General features: G+C 37.5%; 1 protein-coding gene across 1 annotated transcript in view; it reads left to right on the top strand.

Annotated features, from left to right (window-relative positions):
* Positions 1-16869, top strand: part of STYX (serine/threonine/tyrosine interacting protein) — a 39426-nt gene that overhangs the window by 17817 nt on the left and 4740 nt on the right. Inside the window, exons 4-10 of the mRNA XM_075531937.1 lie at positions 635-732; positions 3326-3386; positions 5237-5273; positions 5468-5507; positions 5588-5638; positions 9365-9437; positions 14616-14709. Coding sequence (XP_075388052.1) covers positions 635-732; positions 3326-3386; positions 5237-5273; positions 5468-5507; positions 5588-5638; positions 9365-9437; positions 14616-14709 — 454 coding nt within the window. The remainder of the gene's footprint in view (positions 1-634; positions 733-3325; positions 3387-5236; positions 5274-5467; positions 5508-5587; positions 5639-9364; positions 9438-14615; positions 14710-16869) is intronic.

The raw sequence follows: 16869 nt of genomic DNA, 5'->3' as shown, positions 1-16869 counted from the left end.
AGCGACGTTACTGGGTGCACCGACTCAGAGTGAGTTGCTTGATGCTCACCTAGTGGGTGAGCATACTATGAAAGCTCTGCTCTGCCCAGTGCAATTCTGGGGTGTTTTTTTGGGGGGGTAGCCCCTTGTATAATTCATATAGCTTATTTCTAAGCTATCTGTTAATTGACTGTTCATGTCCTAGTGGCATCATGACTACACAGGCTTCTAACCACAAGGTCAGTAGTTCAAAAACTAGCCCTCCTTGAAAGAAAGACCAGGTTTCTACTCGGCGTAAAGAGAAACCCACAGGGGCAGTTCTACCCTGTCTTAAAGGCTACATATGTCAATGATGGCAGTGAACAGTGAGGGAACTGTTGGTAAATTTTGAGGGAGTCAAAGTTAATGCGAATTTTTATAGCATGAGTAAACAACCACCCTTAAATCCCCGTGGTATTAACTGTGTTATATTGAACCATTGAAATATTTTGCTCATCATTTTAGAACTATTACTATGAAATGAACATTTAATTCTCTACATTCATTTTTCTCATGTGGCTATTCTAATGTTCAGTCGTGTGCATTTTGAAACAGCTGCATTACAGTGAGATATTTTGTACTTTAAAACTTTCACATCTCCCCCCCTTTTTTACAGCTGCCTATACTACAGAAACATGGAATAACCCATATAATATGCATAAGACAAAATATTGAAGCAAATTTTATTAAACCAAACTTTCAACAATTATTTAGGTAAGAATTATTACTTTGATTTATAAAACTGTTAATGGTAGTAAATGTCTAATGTTTTTATTTCAAATTTATACTATAAGGATATTCTGCATATCTATTTTGTAAACATAGGTCACACCATACATAATGAAAAAAATAAATTGAATTTGAGAAAACTTTAAAATGGGTGATACAAACACTTGAACTGAATTCAAAAGGTACAAAAAATGTATACTGAAAAGTTGATTTTCCCATCACTAGTGTTGAGTGTCAGTAAGCTTGTTTTTTTTTAATTACCTACATATACTTAGATCATTGTTTCCCAAAGTATTATCACCTTCTTGTGGTTCTTAACCTTCCTAATGTTGTGACCCTTTAGTACAGTTGTAGTGACCCCCCAACCATAAAATTATTTTCATTGTTACTTCATAACTGTAATTTTGTTACTGTTATGAATCATATTGTAAATATCTGATATGCAGGATGTATTAGGCGACCCCTGTGAAAGGGTCCTTTGACACCCCTCCCCCCAAAGGGGTTGCGACCCACAGGTTGAGAACCACTGCTCTAGATTAGGACCTTGAAACAATCACTTAGAGGAGGATGGATTGTGAGTGGAGACAGGGCGCAGGTGGTCAGCAAAAGCAGATACCTATACTTTATCCTCTGGAGGCATTGTTGGTTATTCCTTGGCCTGCTAGCTGCAAGGTCAGTAGTTCGAAACCAGTAGCCACTCTGTGGGAGACAGTTGAGACTTTTGATTTCTTTAACGACTTAGAGTCCGAGAAACCTACAGGTGCAAGTTCTGCTCTATCATATAGGGTCGCTGAGTTGAGGCGACTTGATGGCAGTGGGTTTAAGTGTTTTGCTATTTTGACACTTTATCCTGAGTTATGGGCTATAATACAAAAGTTTTCTTCCAGGGAGGCAGCTTGTATTAACTTTTACTTGAATATCATTCTACCAAATACTTTGTGTAAAGCCTGTGAGATATTGTTAGGAAAAATGTAAACAACCTAAATATTCTTCAGTATACTCTTCATTTAATGTCATAATAAGTATGCAGTAGAATACTATATAAACACCAAAATAAATTGTGTGTTGCTGTGGAATAGTCTTTAAGACTTATTACACCAAAAAAAGCAAGGTGCAGAACAAATGTTTTCTATATGTGTGTATATATGTATATATAGACAGAACATTTCTGGACCAACAGAGAAACTTGATACTACTTTTTTCTGAAAGAGGGGAAGGCGTCAATATTCTAATATAAAATATATTGATATTTTTCTACTTGTAAAAGGAATATTTTTGAAAATAGAAATTGAAACCAAAAATTTTTTAGAATTCACTCATAATTCCATGGTCCAGAGAAAATATTAGTTCACATTTTGGTATATTTCTTTCTAAATCTTTCTCTGCTCTCTCTGCGTGTATAAATGTATATATATATATTAAAGAAAATGAACATATCTTTTAAAATGCTATAATATACCTTCACACTTTGTAAAGGATTTTTTTCAGCCATTAATGTTCTGATGCAGGCTCTTTTTCCTAGTGAACGGACCCTTTCTCCTGAGACTTAGTACACTAGTAGTTCTTGACATTCAAGGCAACATAAAACAGAATGATTTAGTTTGATACTGAATTAATTTGTTTTAAAGCAGGGTTTTAATATTTGTAGTTTTTCTAGTGATTTTCCCTGAGCTTTAATTTGTTCTGTCATCAGCCTTGCATTTATTGTGATTATTAGGATCTCTGGTGGTGGTATTGAGGATTGAGTGGACTGCATTAGTAGTTTTGAGGGAGCGATATGTGGGTATCTGCTCCTGTAAAAGATTTAGAACCTTGGAAAACCCTTTAGAGCAGTGGTTCTCAACCTTCCTAAGGCTGCGAACCTTTAATGCAGTGCCTTAGGTTGTGGTGGCCCTCCCCGTCACCATAAAATTATTTTTGTGACTACTTCATAACTGTAATTTTGCAACTTGTGAATCAGGCAAGCCCTGTGCAAAGGTCGTTCAACCCCCAAAAGGGGTTACAACCCAGTGGTTGAGAACCGCTGCTTTATAGGGTTGCTATGAGTCAGAAGTGACTCAAGGGCAAGGTGTGTTTTTGTTTTTGATTTTCAATGATTATTAAAGAACCATATATTTTAAACGATGATGACTTTAAAATTAGTTTGTTTTAGTGTATTGGTAGTCCTGGGTAGGTTAGACATGGGTTGTTTATCACACAATAAACTATGCTTTGCATGTTAATAATGCCCTTTTTTACATGTTTCCAAAGTGTAAAATTCCAGGGCAGGTGGTCTTTTAGTAACAAGTGTTTCATCAGACTTCTGCTTTGTATTTTATTAGTATCTTTGAGATACTTGGCCTTCATCTCAGTTGTCTCCTGTGGGATTGTGAGAAGTGGTCATAGGACCACCTTGAGAAGAAACTTCTGGTCCTAGAAAAGTTGGTAGAAATAGAAGAGTAACAGTAAATGTGAATAAGACTTTTTTTGTGGGACCACTCTGGTCTAAGAAATGTTTTTTGCTTATGTTTTTTAATATTTATGTTTGCCAAGAAATTTTCAAAGTTTTTAAAACAAACAGTTTTATATCTCTTTCCAGATATTTAGTCTTGGATATTGCAGATAACCCAGTTGAAAATATAATACGTTTTTTCCCAATGGTAGGTATCAATCTTTTAATACCATTTAAATTTTAATTATGATTTGATATTCTACTTGCAGCTCTAAAGCTTAATGTTAGCAAAACATTAATTCCTTCATACTACTTTTAGTTTCCTTTTTTAAATCATTTTATTGGGGGTTCTTACAACTCTTAATACAATCCATACATACATCCATTATGTCAAACCCATTGCTACATTTGTTGCCATCATCATTCTCAAAACATTTGCTTTCTACTTGATCCCTTGATATCAGCTCCTCATTTTCTTCCCTCCCTCCCCACTTACCCCTACCCTCATGAACCCTTGATAATTTATAAATTATTATTTTGTCATTTTGCCCTGTCTGACATTTCCCTTCACATACTTTTCTGTTGTCTGTCCCCCAGGAAGGAGGTCACATGTACATCCTTGTAATTGGTTCCCCCTTTCCAACCCACCCTCTCTCTACCCTCCCAGTGTCGCCACTCACACCACTGGTCCTGAGGGGATCATCCGCCCTAGATTCCCTGTGTTTCCAGTTCCTATCTGAACCAGTGTACATCCTCTGGTCTAGCCAGATTTGTAAGGTAGAATTGGGATCATGATGGTGGGGAGGAGGAAGCATTTAGGAACTAGAGGAAAATTGTATGTTTCATCATTGTTGCGTCACACCCTGACTGGCTCGTCTCCTCCCCGAGACCCTTCTGTAAAGGGATGTCCAGTGGCCTACAGATGGGCTTTGGGTCCCCACTCAACACTGCCCCTCATTCTCAATGATATTTTTTTGTTCTTTGATGCTTAATCCCATCGACACCTCTTGATTACACAGGCTGGTGTGCTTCTTCCATGTGGGCTTTGTTGCTTCACAGCTAGCTGGCCGCTTGTTTACTTTCAAGTCTTTAAGACCCCAGACACTATCTCTTTTGATAGCCGGTACCATCAGCTTTTTTCAACCACATTTACTTATTCACCCTCTTTGTCTTCAGCTATCATGTCTGGAAGGTGAACATCATGAAATGCCAGTTAAATAGAACAAAGTGTTCTTGCATTGAGGGAGTACTTGAGTAGAGGCCCAATGTCTATCTGCTACCTTAATACTAAACCTATAAATATATGCACATAGATCTATTTCCCCATCATAATATATAAATATATTTACACATGTACATGCCTGTATTTAGACCTCTATAAATGTCCTTTGCTTCCTAGCTCATTCCTCTATTTCCTTTTACTTTCCTCTTATCCCACTATCATGTTTGGCCTTCATTTGGGTTTAAGTAATTCCTCTTGGTTACATTTTCCTTGAACAAGCCCTACCAGGCCTCTTATACTGATTTTGGATCACTTGTTGTTCCCTTGTCCCTGGATGTTTTAACATAACTTCCTTTCCCGCACCTTCTCCTCTTCCTTATCCCCCTGGGAACCATAGGTTCCTTGTTTTCGCCTCCAGATTATTTATCTAGCCTATCTTATCTAGATAGACCTGCAGAGATAATAATATGTACAAAAATAAGACAGGGCAAAAGAAAACAATGACAACAAAGAAAAACCAGTAAATAGTTCAAGGTCTGTTGTTGACCTTTAGGAGTGTTTTCCAGTAGAGTTTGATAGGGTGGCACACCCTGGCCCCACAGTCTATTTTTGACACTCCCTCAGGACTTCCTTGCTCTGCTCCCCTTGCTGTTCTGTTGCACCCCCTTAGTGTTTTGCCTCTGTGTGGTGGGGGTCACATACTGTTTCTCCAGTGTTGTCCCATGTAGACTATGGGTCAGTGAGGGATGTCCTGTTTCATAGTGGAGCTACTCTTTGTGTTTTATGGCACATGTTGATCTATGTTTTATTATAACACATTGTCTTTTGGCCCTCAGACTAAAGAATTTATTGATGGAAGCTTACAAAGTGGAGGTAAATGATATTTCCTTTAATTACCTGATGTTTACTTTCAGGAAATATTGTTACAGTTATATTTATGTCAAATATTTAAGACAATATTCATTTTTACTATGCTGTAATATATTTTCAGTATATTTTAGTCGTTAAATCAGGTGTTTTTCTATCAATAACTTTACTCTCTGCTCCCCGCTACTCCCCTCTCCCAGGAAAAGTTCTTGTCCATGGAAATGCGGGGATCTCCAGGAGGTAGGTAGTTAGGGATTTTAATTTTTTCCTCTAATTCATGTTATGTTTATTTTTTCTGAATTTTTTTCCCTCTTCTTCAGTGCTGCGTTTGTTATTGCCTATATTATGGAAACATTTGGAATGAAGTACAGGTAAGAAAGTAATCTGAAACCTAGCCATGTAAATTCTCATTAAAGCAAAGCTTAGCAGAAATGAACTGGAAGTTTGAAGATATATTGTTTTTCATTGTTTAATTTAGTCATGTTTGACTAGGTAGGTTGTTGTAGCTTGCCTTTATTTAAAAATCATTTTAAATGAGGGGAGTGCGTGATGGGGACCCAATGCCCATCTGTAGACAGCTGAACATCCCTTGCAGAGGGGTAGTGGGGAGGAGGATGAGTCACTCAGGGTTCAGTGTAGCAACAATGAAACTCAAACCTTCCTCTAGTTCTTTTTTTTTTTAACATTTTATTAGGGACTCATACAACTTTTATCACAATCCATACATACAACAATTGTATAAAGCACATCCGTATATTCTTTGCCCTCATCATTTTCAAAGCATTTGCTCTCCACTTAAGCCCTTTGCATCAGGTCCTCTTCCCCCCCCCCCTCTTCTCTCCCCCCTTCCTCATGAGCCCTTGATAATTTATAAATTGTTATTTTGTCATATCTTGCCCTATCTGGTGTCTCCCTTCACCCCCTTTTCTGTTGTCCATCCCCTAGGGAGGAGGTCACATCTAGATCCTTGTAATCAGTTCCCCCTTCCAACCCACTCACCCTCTACTTTCCCAGTATCGCCCCTCACACCGCTGGTCCTGAAGGTATCATCCACCCTGGATTCCCTGTGCCTCCAGCTCCTACTGCACCAGTGTACAACCTCTGCTCTATCCAGACTTGCAAGGTAGAATTCGGATCATGGTAGTGGAGGGGGGTGGGTGGGGAGGAAGCATTTAGGAACTGGAGGAAAGCTGTATTCTTCATTGGTGCTATGTCGCACCCTGACTTACTCATCTCCTCCTCTAGATTCCTCTGTGAGGGGATCTGCAGTGGCCAACAAATGGGCTTTGGGTCTCCACTCTGCAACCCCCCTTCGTTCACTACCTTCCTCTAGTTCTTGAACACTTCCTCCCACCCAATTATCATGATCCCAATTCTACCTTACGGACCTGGTTAGACCAGAGGATGTACAGCGGTGCAGTAGGGATCTGGAAACAGGGAATCTAGGAAGGATGAACCCCTCAGGACCAGGGGTGAGAGTGGCGACACTGGGAGGGAAGGGGGTGTAGAAAGGGAGAACTGATCTTGGGGATCTACATGTAACCTCCTCTCTGGGGGATGGGCAACAGGAAGATGGATGAGGGCAGAAGCCAGGCAGTGTAAGATAAAATAATAATTTATAAACTATTAAGGGTTCATGGGGGAGGGGGAGGGGGAAAAAGGAAAATGAGCTCATTCTAGGAACCCAAGTGGAAGGCAAATTTTGAGAATGATGAGGACAATGAATGTACAAATGTGCTTTACTCAATTGATGTATGTATGGATTGTGATAAGAGTTGAATGAGCCCCAATAAAATGATTTATTTTAAAAATCATTTTACTGGGGGCTCATACAACATTTATCACAATCCATACATGCATCAATTGTGTAAAGCACATTGTACATTCGTTGCTCTCATTCTCAAAACATTTGCTCTCCACTTAAGCCTTTGGCTTCAGCTCCTCATTTTCCCCCCTACCACCCTGCTCTCCCTTCTCATGAATCCTTGATAATTTATAAATTATTATTTTGTCATATCGTACATTGTATGATGTTTCTCTTTACCCACGTTTCTGTTGTCCAGCCCCCAAGTTGGACGTTATCTGTAGATTCCTATATGTGGTTCTCCCTTTGCACCCCACCCTCAGCTTTCTTTATTTATACCTGTTTAAGCTAATATTTTTGTGGTTTTATGGGGCTAGTATTATTTTTGTTTTTAGCAACTAGAGTAATACTGATAGAATACTACTGAAAATTTTTGGACCACAGTTGCTGTTAGTAGCTTTCATTGTTTATAATATTTATTCACAAATTGTTTTCCTGTGATCCTATTTGAATGCAAAATATCTAGGGTTTGTCTGTAGCTTCTCATTATATACTTTCTTAGACAAAATCATCTTTTCTAAGCATGTCACATCAATCTAAAAGGAGACAGACTAATGTGCTCTCCAAAACAAAAACTCACTACATACAGTGCTTCTTACTTTACAAGTTAGAAATATAACAATAATAATAATGGACACTACTATCTATCTCACTCCATAATCTTCCAAACTCACCCATTACCAAGTCCTGTCTTATTTTATCTCCTAAATACATTTTACATCTCTCTTTATATCTGTCACTATTCTAATCCCGATGATGCCCGATACCTTATCCCTTCGACACCTCGTGATCGTACAGGCTGGTGTGCTTCTTCCATGTGAGCTTTGTTGCTTCTGATCTAGTTTACCATCAAGCCTTTAAGACCCCAGACGCTGTATCTTTTGCTAGCCGGGTACCATCAACTTTCTTCGCCACATTTACTTATGCACCCATTTGTCTTCAGTGATCATATTAGGGAGGTGAGCACACAATTACATGAATTTTTGTTCTTTGATGCCTGATAACTCATCCCTTTGGCATCTCGTGTGCATACAGGCTGGTGTGCTTCTTCCATGTGGGCTTTGTTGCTTCTGAGCTGTATGGGTGCTTGTTTACGTTCAAGGCTTTAAGACCCCAGACGCTATCTCTTTTGCTAGCTGGGTAGCATCAACTTTCGTCACCACATTTGCTTATGCACCTGCTTTGTCGTCGGCTATCGGGTTGGGAAGGTGAGAATCATGGAATGACAGTTTAATAGAACAAAGTGTTCTTGCATTGAGGGAGTACTGGAGTGGAGGCCCAATGTCCATCTGCTACCTTATGACTTCACATTTTATATATGCTCTTTATTTAGTGTTTGGGCTTAGTTCACACAGTTGTGGAAGCAAGCATGTCACTCCACCAAGTTCTATCGTCAGATGTTAATCTGAAAGTATATTCTTGTATCTCCGGAGATGATGAATCCAAGATCAACAGTAACACTATAGGTTGATAGTAAGTACAAAGACAGGTCATTCCAAAGTCAGCAAGTCAGATGGGTAGGTCAGGTGGCAGGAAACTGATGTTTCCTTGCTTCAGCAGGCAATATGGCTCGCTATTTGCTCAAGTCCACGGAATGACCTCCACTCAAAGTGAGATGCAGGTTCTAGACCTAGCAAAAAGTAAGTGGGCCTTTTCAGTGTACACTTATATAGGAAATAGGCCACACCCCAAGGAAATTTCCTTACAATTGTGCCAGCACTGAGACATGATTGGGGGGTTTACCCTAGATGTTCTCAGATCTGACTGGCTTTTTGTAGACGATCCCATTCTGAAAGTGATGACACTGTGTTAGTCCAATCATAGGATGTTACTAGGCCTTAACTCCCAAACCATTGAGAATGTTAGACCAGCCCAGGTGACATAAAACATAACTATCACATTTGGTATTTGATCCATAATAATATTAACAATGAAAGTATCTTTCACTTATTGTGTGAGAGATGGTTATGGGTACTTTTATCTATACACCTCAGAGCATCACAAAGTGGTTGATATTTTTCCTGGTAAAGAAAAGTATGCTGATATGCAGCCTGACCAGATATTGATTGTTTCCACTCTAGCTCATTACCCTTATGTATTGAAAGTTTGTTGGTATAGGATTTTCTATTGAAGCCCAATTTTTATGTAAGCGACTTGTAGGTAATGTCTAGAATTCAAAGGGATTCATAAAAGTATGACGCCATCTCGCCACTTTCACTCTGCTCCTTTTCAGAGACGCGTTCGCTTACGTTCAAGAAAGGAGATTTTGTATTAACCCTAATGCTGGATTTGTTCATCAACTTCAGGTAAATTCTCCTGCTCCTCATTACCACTAGGTATATGGGACACATTTCGATTTCCTCCGCGAAAATTACATAAACTCTTTACATTTATCTTCCTCCATTTATACTGGCCTTGATCCATTTAACAGGACATATATATCCAAATTCATTTTCTTCTAAGCCTTCTAATCTCAGAATTGTTTGTGTGGTATACCTGTCTCCACAGCTACTCGTCAATTTGACATCAATGTAAATTGAGTATTAAATCCAGGAAGTCAGTTTCATTCATGAAAGCATTATTCCAGTAATTATAATAAATATATTTAAAAAGTTCTTAGAAAATAAATATTAAATGTAAACAAATAGTGCAGTGGATATTGTCATACTGACTGACCCAAGTGACCCTTACGACACACCTAAGCCAATATTAAATTTTATATATATAGTGTTACATATTTTCATCTTTAATAGTGTACAATGTGTTGTTTTTTAAAAAATATAAACGGTTTTTAATCCTTTCACATATCAATTTGATGCATGGCTGTACAGGTAAGTATGTATGAAATGTCTGCAAACCGAATTTTAAGATGCAGTCAAAAAGTAGGAGAGTTAAGATTATGTTTCCATGTAATGAAAGTATAGAATTTACTTTGAAATACCTAAAAGGGCCATAGCCTAACTACTTTGACCCTCTATTGAAGCTTAAATCTACTTGTATTTTTAACTGCTATTACCAAGGGAAAAGGGAGGTGTAACATTTTTTTTTTAAACTAAGGCAAAAATAGTTGTACATTTTATTTTCTCTATTTTAATCACTGATACATAGAGAGTAAACTTGGTTTATGCTGGTTAAACTTGTTAGTTTTAATTCTCTTCCTTTTAGTTGAGTAAAGCTGGAGCCTTTTTTCAATCATGTTTAGGTCATTTATATTTTTCTTTTTATTCATATTTTTCTATGAACTGATTGTTGGTGATTTTTGCTCATTTTTTAACCAGGAAGTCTTTTTCTCACCAGTTTGTGTGGGCATTTTGCATATAAGAAATCTGTCGTAAGAAAATAAAAAGAAATCTGTCGTTACCCCACTGAGGTCAAGTGCCATTTTTATTACCGTATATATTCGAGTATAAGCTGACCCGAATATCAGCTGAGGCACCTAGTTTTACCACAAAAACTGCATTAAAAATGTGCTGAAAAACTCAGATTATACACTAGTATATATGGGATGCACCACATTTTTATCTGGACTTGGGCCTATTTCTGGATGTTATATTTTGGTCTGTTTTATCACTTTATTCTCTCACCTATGATCTATAATTTTGATTACTTACATTTTAAATAAATAATTTTTATTATGACTCAGGATTGCCTCCCCCCCATTAATGCTCTTTTCAAGAATTTTCCTATCAAGTAATTATATTTATTTTTTGATGCAAACACTGTCATCATCATTTTTAATCATAGATTTTTTTATATTCACAATCCAGGAAGTGTGACATCTTTTTGAGTCTTCCTTTCTGTGTTCCATTTATTCATATCATCTTTTACATCTTAGAGTTACAAAGTTTTCTCTGTAGGGAATCTGTGCATTTCTCATTAAATTTATTTCTAGGTATTTTTCTATTATAAATGAGATTTTCCTTCCTTCCCATGTGTTTTCTAATACGTAGATATGAAAATAATGGGGTTTTTTTCATTGATTTTGCTTTTGGCAAGCTTCCTAAATACTTAGCCTAATAAAATTTTCAGTTGAGTTTAGATTTTTATCTTCAAATCATAATTTTACCATCTGTCTAATTTTCTTCTTTTCTCATTGGATGTTCTTTGGATCAGACCAATAGTTAATAATGGCGGCAGTGATCCTACTTGTCTTTTTAATTTTATTATATTATTTTCTTAATGTCAGTCAAATAGAATTGGACTTGTGTGCATGTGTACACCTGGCACCAACTCTCCAGAGTTAGGCTGACCTTCACAGATTAAGGGCACAGTCTTCAGAATACCGTGTGTGCCTTAAATTTCAGGTGCCAGTGATAAGCTCATGGTCCCTAGGCCACTCACCTCTGGCTACAAATTTAGGGGCTCCCACTACTCCCTTAGGAACTGCAGGGCCAGCAGTTCAAAACCACTAGGCTTTTTGTGGGCAAAAGATGAAGCTTTTTATTCACATAAAGATTTACAGTCTCAGAAACTCACAGGGACAATTCTACTCTGCCCTATTAGGGTTACTATGAGTCGAAATGGACTCATCGGCAGTGAGTTTTGAGTTTTTTAATATCCCCTCAGACTTCATAATCTGAATTTGATAATCAGATAATCTAAGTTTGATAATCAAAATGACTGATAAAATTCAGTGAAAGCACTGAACTTATGATTGATTACAGGTTAATTTTAGCAAAAAGTTCTGTTAGAACCAGCCAAAGGGAGAGCTGGAGAAGGCAAAATCTAGGAGGCTTTCATTCTCCTCCGCTCATGGAGTCAGAACTTGTTTTTGTAGTAGCCCGTTAACATGTGGCAGTTCAGAATGCTGTCAGTTAAAGTTTTTATTGATAGACTTCATTGGGTAGGCATGAGTAATTGAATCGTTAGCCATGTAATTTAACTCAGTAATCCAGCTTCTCTCCCTCTCTTAGCATACAGCTCGTCTATCTGGTAGCCAGCTAGATCCTAGTCTGGTCTCTCTAACATAAAATATCCAGGAGCCCATTATAAATAACAAAGACACACTATCATTACGTATAAATCCTTAACCACTGTCATTGAATTAATTCTGATTCACAGCGACCATATAGGACAGTGTAGAACTGCTCCCTAGGGTTCACAAGACTCTCAATCTTGTGGGAGAAGATGGCTTCATCTTTCTCTCCTAGTGCTGCTTGAACTGCTGACCTGGTGATTAGGAGACCAAGTTGCATAACTCACTATGCCACATAATGACCATGCAGTTGATTCTGACATATAGTGAATCTATAGCATATAGTAAAACTGCCCCTACGGGTTACATGAGTGGCAGATGATTAGATGGTTAGCAGCCAAACATGTAACCTAGAACCCATCATGCTGCCAGAGTTCTTAGTATGCCATAGAACTTCTTTATCTAATCCAGAGAGAATATTAATTTGGATTATTTGGTAGTATGATTGAGAGATGAGACCTTAATTTGATTCTACTTAAGACACACGAATCATTTTATTGTGAAACATAAATGGAAATATGTAAAATAATATAATCATCAATAAGGTCAAGAAATTAATAGTTGTCAGGACATAAAAACGTCATGATTCTTCCTCAAGAAGGATGAATGCTCCAATCATAATTCTTTCTTTCCTAACTGTTACCACTTCCTTCACCAATTGGGAATCATGTCATTTCCCCCCGTTCATTGTCAGTTTTACCCACTGCCATTGACTTGGTTCCAACTCAGTGAGTGAGCAGAAAGGGCAGATTAGACGCGCCCTTAGGATTTCCAAGATTGTAAGCCTTTCTTTACAGCAAACAGCCTCGCCTTTCTCCCACAGAGAAACTGGTGAGTTGTGCTTATGGCCACACTATCAAGGGCCCTTTGTCATATTTGAGTTATATGAATGTTTCCTAATTTCATCAAATAAGGCATTTTCTATTTCTTGTTTTTTCAGAAAGGAAAGGACAAGAATGTCTTTTTCTTGTAACAAAGTATGAGGCTATTTTAAGAAATAAAGAAATGAATTCATTAAAGTAATTTAAAAATATTTGTAACTGAGTCAGAATTGACATATGGCAATAGGTTGTTTTTAAAGTTTTATTGGCATATACTTTATTATCTTAGATATTTTACAATCAGTTGTTCAAATGTTAGGATTTGTGCAGTCATCAACACTCTTTCAGAACGTTTTCTTCTTGTACTTGTTACCTCCCGTTTCCCATCATCTTCTTATGCCATGCCCCTAGGCAGTTATCAGTCCAGTTATTTTCTTTATAGCTCTAACTATCTTGGGTTTCATTATAGAACATCTTACAAAACACAACCAGGAAGCAAATAAAACCCCCTAAACAACAAATAGACAACACACAGGAAACTTCAATGATAAAAATAAAAGGCAATATTAAAAACGGAAACAACTTTATTTTTTATTTATTTTTTTTTTTTTCGGAAACAACTTTAAAAGATCAAATTCTGTCACCTCTTTCTGATAGCGAGCCTATTAACATCCCTCCACTGGCAAATGGATTTTGGGTTTCCATTGTCATCCATAGCCTCCTGCACGCCAGATGCTCACAGTTTCACATCTGATACCTCCTTTGAATTGGATTGTATTATTTAAAATCCTTGGAACACACAGGCTAGTGTGTTCATGTGGTCGTAGTTGAGCCTTAGATGGCTGCCTGTTTTAAGACAAACCTTTAAGACCATAGACCCTATTCTTTCTGAAAGCTGGACACCACCATCTAGTTTGTTCACACTTTGCTCTAGCACTGTCTCTTCCTTGATTTCTTTATGAGAGTGAACATTGTGTAGGAACAAATGGTTCTCAGATTGAGGCTCACCCCAATCTAGCTCCAAATTAAGTGGAAGCTCAAATCCATTCATATGTCTATGGTTTATATATGTCTCAGGTTCACTTTAGAGATACTATATATAATATGATAGAGAGCCTTATAAATTATCCCGAGACATGGTAATTCTGTTGATGTCATTTTTCCAATGATAATGGAATTTAAAATACCGTTAAGAAGATTGTTTTTTTTTAAACAACATTTTATTCTTAAAACCATTTCATCCGAATGACAGTCAGAATATTTTTTCTCTTTGTTGTAACAGACCAAGTTAGAGGTCATACAATGAACTACTCAGTGGCAGAGAATAATACTGATTGGCAATTCTTTGTTCAATACCCTAGTGCAAGCTGTTGTCCTGTTTTGGTTTATAGTCACCAGTAGTTGTGAAATTATGTGAAATAGAAGTTAAAAAAATCATTTTACTGGGGGCTCATACAACTCTTATCACAATCCATAACACATCAAATTGTAAAGCACATTTGCACATTCGTTACCCTCATCATTCTCAAAACATTTGCTCTCCACTTGAAAGAGGACTTTTAAGCCTGTAATTTGGCGAGAGATTGTTTCATTGTAAGCTATGAATGCTATTAATGCCCACACTTATCACTGTTTTTGAGTATCCGCAAATGTAATTGTGCATTTAGGTTAATGAAAATATTTTTCAGGAATATGAAGCCATCTACTTAGCAAAATTAACAATACAGATGATGTCACCACTGCAGATAGAAAGATCATTATCTGTTCATTCTGGTGCCACAGGTAAGGATTTTTTCCTTTGGAGAAGTTGGGTGAGAAAGATGTGTTATGATCAGAGTTATACTTCTTTTGCTTATCTCAAAAATTGCAAAGTAGTCGTTTCGAAAATGTTGAGTAGACTAATAAAGCATCAATTTTCTAAAGGACTGGTTTTTATAACACATACATTATCTTGAGCTTCTATATACGGAGGCTAAACCCAAAATCTTGTTACTGGGGTGTTCCATTTGATGCATGCATGAGTTTATTACCAGCATAATGGGTTTAAAGATGTCTCTCATCTGTGGGTGACTGCAAACAAGTGCTCTCAGTAATACATACCTTAGTCTATTTTAGGTGCCCTTCACAAAAACTGCAGGTCAATCCAAACAGTAGTTTCAAGGAGATGCGCTGATGGATCCGTTAAATAAGTTAACTCATGGGGTTTGATGACTCTTTGGGAAGATACCAAAGGAGTCATATTAATAGATTTTCTCAAAAGAGACAGGAGTTAATTAGGAAGAAGTTTGAAGACAATTGAAAACTGCATTGGTGAGAAAGAGGCCAGGAAAGTTAGTCTGGGGAGGTTTGTTTTTCCCTGTTACAACAATGCCCCTGCTCTTTGAGAATAGCAAGGGCTGGCCTAGGAGGATTTCCTTATGAAATTTTACCCCATCCACCCTACAGCCCTGCTTTTGCTCCTGCAAATTTCTTTTGGTTCCCAAACTCAAAGAACATTTAAAAGAAGCATGATACGGATCTCTCGGGGGTGCAGAAGTGCCATTTGATGTGGTGTCAATGGTAGAGTGCAGAATTTGGGGGAGAAAAGTTAGAGAGAAACAACTTCAGAAAGGTGTATAGATATAGCTTCATAGTTTAATACTTTTGTTTAATAGAAGTTTCTGTGATTTTCTGTAATGCCATTTTACTTAACCCCCTCATAAATTATTGTGCTAAGTCCATTAGAATATGATTGAATGCCAGTTTTCTACTTGGTTCAATCTAAGTTATCCAGCACAGCTCTTGCAAACATTAGTTAAGAGGGTTCTAGAGAAGAAGTCCCAACACTTATGTGGTTTTATTAAAAATAAAGGGTGGTTAATAAAAGAAAACATGCTTCAAGTTAAGTAGGGTAACCGATGTAAACTACAGCTTCCTTTCTCTAGCCATGAGTCTTCCTTCCATCCTCATTTCAGAAGGAAGCTCCCTCTCTACTTAATAAATTGGCCATACAAGTTTGCTGTCAAAATACCTTTTAACTTCATCTTCCTTATAAAACATTTGTCTTTTCAACTGTACTGTTCAGTGATATTCATTGCATTCATGTTTAAAGCAATCACCATTATCTATTTCCAAATTTATTCTCCCTCACCCCCTTTTAAACTACTAGAGCCCTATGGCAGTTGTTTAGAGTTTCTCACAGTCAGTTGATCAATAGCCTAATAAGGTAAGGAGAGCAGGTTATAGGTGCCTGGGTGAGTGCAGGTGATGTAACTAACTCACAGGACGACCATTCAGTGCCAGTTGACCGCAGTACCTATAGCGGCACTGCTGTGCCTTCTTACTGAGGAACAAGTTAGCACCGTTACTAGTTCTCAGAGAATCTTTCCTTCCTTTTCCTCCTGCTAGCTACTCTAACCTTGTAGGATTTATATCTTTACCTCTCGTGGCTCACTTTTAACTGTGCACTTCAGAAAACTACACTGATGGTTTCCTCTGTCATCTTTTTCCACTTAGAATGCGTTACATTTAGTCTCCCTAGTATTACAAACTTAGTTTAGATATCATTTTCTCAAGACTAACTTTTTTCCCTCAACCCTGAGTGATTCAGGCCCCCATAGTGTAATTTGTGTTTCCTTACTGTTTACCTACAAAACAATCTTACTGTTACTTCTTCAGTCTGCCTCTAAAGACAAAGTAGAACTAACCATTGCATAGTTTCCAAAGGTGTAATCTTTATGGAAGCAGATTGCCACATCTTTCTCCTACAAAATGACTGATGGATTCAAACTCCCCTTTGGTGAGCAGATGAATGCTTAACCACTGCCCCACTTTGTGCTTTACATTGTGCCTCGTACTTTTTCCCCCCCTCCTTTTTTGTCTCTGTTGGGGAGTTCAGCACTTCATCTGAAACTCAGTTACAGAAGTTGTATCTAGTTTTATGGCTTATGTTCTTCTATTTTA

Source organism: Tenrec ecaudatus, chromosome 14 (genome assembly GCF_050624435.1).
Source record: "Tenrec ecaudatus isolate mTenEca1 chromosome 14, mTenEca1.hap1, whole genome shotgun sequence".
Classification (NCBI taxonomy): Eukaryota; Metazoa; Chordata; class Mammalia; order Afrosoricida; family Tenrecidae; genus Tenrec; species Tenrec ecaudatus.
This window is presented reverse-complemented; position numbering and strand designations above follow the sequence as displayed.